The 5,662-nt window shown below is 36.4% G+C and overlaps 1 protein-coding gene across 1 annotated transcript; it reads right to left on the reverse strand.

Annotated features, from left to right (window-relative positions):
- Nucleotides 1–1,690: 1,690 nt before the first annotated feature.
- Nucleotides 1,691–5,377, reverse strand: LOC149248020 (linoleate 9S-lipoxygenase A-like). Its single transcript, XM_089455982.1, has 9 exons — nt 5,100–5,377; nt 4,671–4,975; nt 4,314–4,575; nt 3,898–4,233; nt 3,717–3,802; nt 3,517–3,624; nt 3,082–3,386; nt 2,678–2,941; nt 1,691–2,597 (listed from the first exon to the last, which is right to left on the reverse strand). The coding sequence occupies exons 1-9, from the start codon at nt 5,284–5,286 to the stop codon at nt 1,820–1,822; spliced, it is 2,631 nt and encodes an 876-aa protein (XP_089312108.1). The 5' UTR covers nt 5,287–5,377; the 3' UTR covers nt 1,691–1,819.
- Between the last annotated feature and the right edge of the window lie 285 nt (nt 5,378–5,662).

Genomic DNA, 5,662 nt, shown 5'->3' on the forward strand with positions numbered 1-5,662 from the left:
TAAAATATTTCAATTTGCAAAGGGAAAAAAGTAATTAAAAGTTTAATTTCTTATAAGAGGGGGATGTGTAATTCACTTCATTCTTAGTATAAAGTTGATAAGTAGCATTTGAAAAAATTAAATAAATAAATAATAAATGTAAATTATAAATAAAATATTTCAATATAGAAACTTAATTAATATTGATGTGTATATAAAACTATGTGAATTAAAAAAGAATTTTGATGTGAATATTGTAGTTTATAAATATAATATTTTAATGCCAACTATTTATATATTATATATACTTAAAAAAATGTGTGTATATATTATATAAATTAATGGAAGAAACAAATTCTTGTGGTTAAAATATTTCAAGTAATCTCATTATTCTACATTTTCAGTTATGTCAAAGGGATTGAGAAGGAATTAAATCCGTTTATGCTTTAAAAATACAAGTTAAACAATAAAAATTACACATTGTGTGTGTCTATAGGATAGATTCATCTTAACTACGGATCTAGCAAAAGGATCAAAAAGCTTGCGCTGCAAACAATTTTTTAAGTTTTTCAATGTAAATGTTGGAGGTTCAAAAGATTTGATATCTCTTGTTTGCTAGATCTGAATAAAATGGATGTATAATGCTTATATATATATGATGAATAATATTCTTATGTATGTATTATATTGTAACATATATTTTAAAATCTAATATTTTAACAAGATAAAATGGCATGCTATGCCATTCAAAGAGTTGTAAAAGATTTTATTTAACTAGCATACAATCATATAAATTAAATCGTTGCTAAAGCAAGTTTGCGTGATCCATATTACATTAATAAGAGTCTTTTCGGTAGAAATCACATAATAGAAAATTACATATCACATTGCCAAGATTAAAATAAATCATAAAAATTAACTAAATTATATCTTTATTTTAAATTATTAATACTATTATTAATTATAAAAAGAATTGTTATATTAATTATAAAAAGAATTGATATATGATTTAAACATATATACATTTAAAAAAACATGTAACAAGATGTTTAGCCATGAAGATCCACCCTTTCTTTATCATGGATATTATTAACATGTAAAGAGATTTTGATGCAATACAATGGGCCTATACTATGATTTACTAATCTTACATGCCCAAAAAACCATAATTCATTTTCATATGACATTTTTTTTAATTGATCAATTTAATTAAAAAAAAAAAGAAATGACATAACTACTTTTGACATGAATCTCAATTTTTTTATTTCTAACTGCAATTAAAAATATTCTAAAATATTTAATAAAAGTTAAATCCAAAACCAGAAAAATACTTTAAACCTAAAATTCCTTAAAAAACTTAAAATTAAAAAAATAAATAAATATAGAAAATATAAAACCATATAATATGAAAATAAAGAAAATAATATCAAAAATAAAGATAACCATATCAAAAATATTATTGACCTATTACTATCAAATTTGATATATAATTATCAATTTAATAATAAAATTTTATGAATTTTTAAACCCTATTAAAACTAAACAATAAACTCGGGCAATATAAAATAAAGATTGAAAATACCCTTCAGTAAATAAAATAAAATAAAGGATATACATCAATTCTTTAAAAAATAATAAATTAATAAAATAGAGTTTGAACATCAGCTGTATATTATGAAACGCAACGAATTTGTCATTTTACCGAAACATATTAAAATAAAAACAGGATATCGAGTACGTTAATAACTTTATTAAAGGATATAGTTCACTCAAACATGAAAGTGTAGCACAAGAATATTGTATATCTACGAACTAAGAGACGGAGTGAAGGCACTATATACTATATAGAGACGCTGTTGGGAATTCCTCGAAATGTAAGTCCAGCACCTGTCTCGCCAGTATCGGAAGTGCCCGGGTATAACAGCGTGTAGGGAACCTCTGCGGGGCCGCGCCGGTTTTTCAACCTTTGATCTGTGTTCCTAATCTTGATATTCTGCTCTATCTCAAGTAGCTTGGAGCGAAAGCATTGGAATGCTGTTTCAACGCGAGAGTCATCTGTCCAATCGGAGGCGGAGCCCTGCCCCAGGTATACCTCGCCGGTAGAATGCTTCGACAGAAGCTCCAGGACAGCCATGGTAGTGGCACAGGTCTTTGGATTGGACACAGTTTTTAGGAAATAGGCTTCCGGGTCACGAAGGAAGTCTGAGTATTGTGTGGATCCTTTCTCTGGAATAAGTTTCCGGGTGGTGCTGGGGTGATTGGGCATGAATCCCGCATAGCCGTACTGCCCGAAATTAACCGCTGCATGGTGCGCAGAAGCGATCCAAATGAGTGTGGTAATGCCTTCTTTCACATCCTCCACACTCTTCATCTTGTACCATCCTCCCTCATCACCCTTCTTATCTCCGTGACCCACTTCCACGATCTCTTTCCACCATGCTTGAACTTCTCTATCGCTCTCTACACTTTGGTCGTCCTTGTAATACAGCGATGTGTAGTCAGATACCCAACATTTCAAGGCCGCCCATATTTCAAGCCCGTCCACTGCATACGGATAATCTTCTATCACAAGCGTCACACCTTTTGCTTTATCACTTGGGTCGGACACAGCCATACCCCTGGAAAACGCTTATTATATTAGTGCATTCATCTATTAGTCTCACAAAAAGTTACAACATGGTTATGGTCATAACATCACCTTTTAAGGAGATCAGCCGGCAGTCCTTGCTCGTTGAACCTCCAATCCATGTATGTTTTGGCCGAAATTTCCATAGAATATTTACCACTCGTAAAACATTGCTCGATTATGCCTCCTGCATTTATCAACGACTGACGAGCTGATCGATTGATCTCCATAGTATTGCGAAAGTGAGGTATCAGCAACTTGTGAAGTGGGTGCAGTTTGCTCAAATGTCTATGGGTAGCAATGATAAATGGCTCCACCACAGCATGAGTCCTGAGCCTGCATTTGAAAGAAAAGGAAAAACTTTATAAATAATTTCTAAGTAGACGAAGCACTGCGAATGTGAATATGATAAAGGTGGTTAGTAATCTTCTAACAAGTTCAAACTTAAAAACACAAATGATATTGTTATCTCTTACCAATGGCTAACCAACTGATGATAACCGGAATCGTTTGCCCGCACATGAGCTTTGGCTAGTTGCCATAACCACCCTTCATCTTCACCGCTATAGTCAGGAGTGTAGACTTGTCTTGAACCCAAGCCCACCGACGTGGGAGGCAAACACAGCTCAATGGCCACAGGCTTTAGAGTTCCGGTGTCGGCCAGGAAGAAAAGTGAACGGGTAGCGTAGGCTTTGCTGGTAGGAAGCTGGTTCACGAGCTCGACGTAGGGCATGTAAGCGTCGTAGTAGTCCAATATAAAGAGCCTCTTCGATTTAATAGCCTGCTATATGGACATGCATGCTTAATGGTTGTCTGTCTATCGTATTGCGGAAGAATATTCAAAATACTAGTATATAGTCATTAACGAACCATTAAATCTAATTAACAATTTAACTGAAGGAACTAAATACCTCCTCCACCGAGATGCCATCTAGGCTTTTAAGAATATGTTCAGCGGTGATTGCACTTTGTTGGGAACCATAGATTTGTGCGTTCAGGTGGCCGGACGGTGGAAAGCTCTGTAATCACATAAAGAAGTTCGTATGGTCATCAGTATTAATAATAATAATAACAATATTAAGAAGAATTAAAAATCTCGGTTGCTTCATACTTGTAAACATTGAATGACCATCGGATTCACTCCAGAAAGCGTCTGGCGGGCAAACTCCTCCTCTGTCATCCATGCAGCGTCATCCCCTATTGCACAGACACCGATTTCATTCAGTAATTATCAAACATAATTAATAGTGCCCAAAATGCATTAAATTCAAATTTACGATTAATCCACTCACTGCTAATAATAGTGGGAAGCGGAAACTTGAGGATAGCTTGATCGTCTGTATTCATAATCCCTTTTATCGTCTGACCGGGAAGGACTTCTTTGGCTAAACTGGCAGTAATGTTAGTCAAAAATGAAATTCCCTTACTATAGAGACCACGAACTTCCTTCAAACTGGCAAACTCAGGCTTAACAGCTGACATTATGGCGGGTATAACTACTTTAGAGAAAGCTTTGAGGAAATGAGCTCTGAAGTCTGAAAGGCACTCCTGCGGAAATTGTTCGTCTGAGGGAATATAGAAGCTCTGTGTAAGGCTGCATAGCCGGTCCATGCTCTCGAAAGCCTGACCTGCAAACGCTCGTAACACGTAAAGCGTAAGTTCTATTGAAATTATATATAGTAACTACACTTTAATTTGATCGTCTAACCCATATGCAGCAGGTAGTTAATTGTTTTAGAACGCGGACGACCAGTTCTACACCTGCGGGGATATGGCAATTCCTGGGATCCACCCAACACTTTCCTTTCTAACTCCTTCTTGGTGTCAGGATCGCCCAGATCATTGTAAACATCGTAGTCATAAATGCGATCCCATGTATTCCTTTTGCCCGTTCCATTTCCTCTCAATCTCACCAGCTCTACGTTCCTCAAAGCCACCAGACCTAACGGCGTTTCATCCGGAAGATAGCTCTGCACACATGGATATATAACTATTAATATTTTCATTTCAGACGGGCAGTTTGATGCAAAGCGTACCTAAGTTAATGAAATTGGACGTTATGTACATTATTTGCAAAGAAGACTCGTTCAGCGATTAGATCGGAGTAGAATCGAGTCATCAACTTGGGATAGATCCAGGAGTTGCACAGGAAACGAATATCGCCTTTTCCGGGGATTTGAATGGAAAGCTCTTTCAGAAAGAATTCTCGGGGGTGATTGTTTGTCACCAGTACAGCGCCGGGGATTCCCATCTCAGGAGCCCACTCGAAGCTGATTCGGTGTTCTGAATCCTTACTAGCGTATTCCAGCGAGGGGAGCAGATATTTCCATTCTAAATGAGCAGGACGGCTACGTAAACCCTGGCCCGTTTCTGCAATAACATATCAATTCACGGCTACTATAACTACTTGCATAATAACTGACATGGATTGTAGAACAAAGCCAAGGAATTCATGACGACATTAATCTATAATCATGCAAATTCATTATTTCACCTTGATCTATATGGTCGCAACTGACGAGCTGAAAATTCACCTTCTGTCCCACCAATTCGAATAAACGATCTCCAACGCTGGCAGAGAAATCCTTGACATCCAGAAGAGACGCTTTCCGAAGGACAACCCTCCCTTCGATCTTGGTAACTCCCTTCTTGCACCTCCCGAAAATTTCGAAATTTTTCATTTCTCTGTCCAACGGTAATGCCTAATCCACGTATACTTGCACTCGCAATCCTTGAGCGGCTTGCCTTGCCCTTCCCTGCTACAAAGAGTAATTGGCACTTATAGACTGCTGAGCAAGCAAATAAGTTTCCTTGCCTACCAAGACACTGGTCAGTAGTAAATGATTCTATTTAAAAGTTATGCCATTGTACCACCTGCCCATATTATATTATATTATAGCAGGTAAGCATCAATTGATTTTTTTCCACTGTTTTCCTTCTACTTCATAGTTAGGGCAATTATACTCCCCGAAAGTGGCGGGTTGTGTTTTCCGTAGATTCTTCGTTTGTCCAATTGGATATGGTGATACTGATAGGTAAGTCATGTCCAGAAATGTC

This window comes from Pinus tabuliformis, chromosome 7 (assembly GCF_031772625.1).
Source record: "Pinus tabuliformis cultivar Carrire ecotype Pingquan chromosome 7, CPIR1, whole genome shotgun sequence".
Taxonomy (NCBI): domain Eukaryota; kingdom Viridiplantae; phylum Streptophyta; class Pinopsida; order Pinales; family Pinaceae; genus Pinus; species Pinus tabuliformis.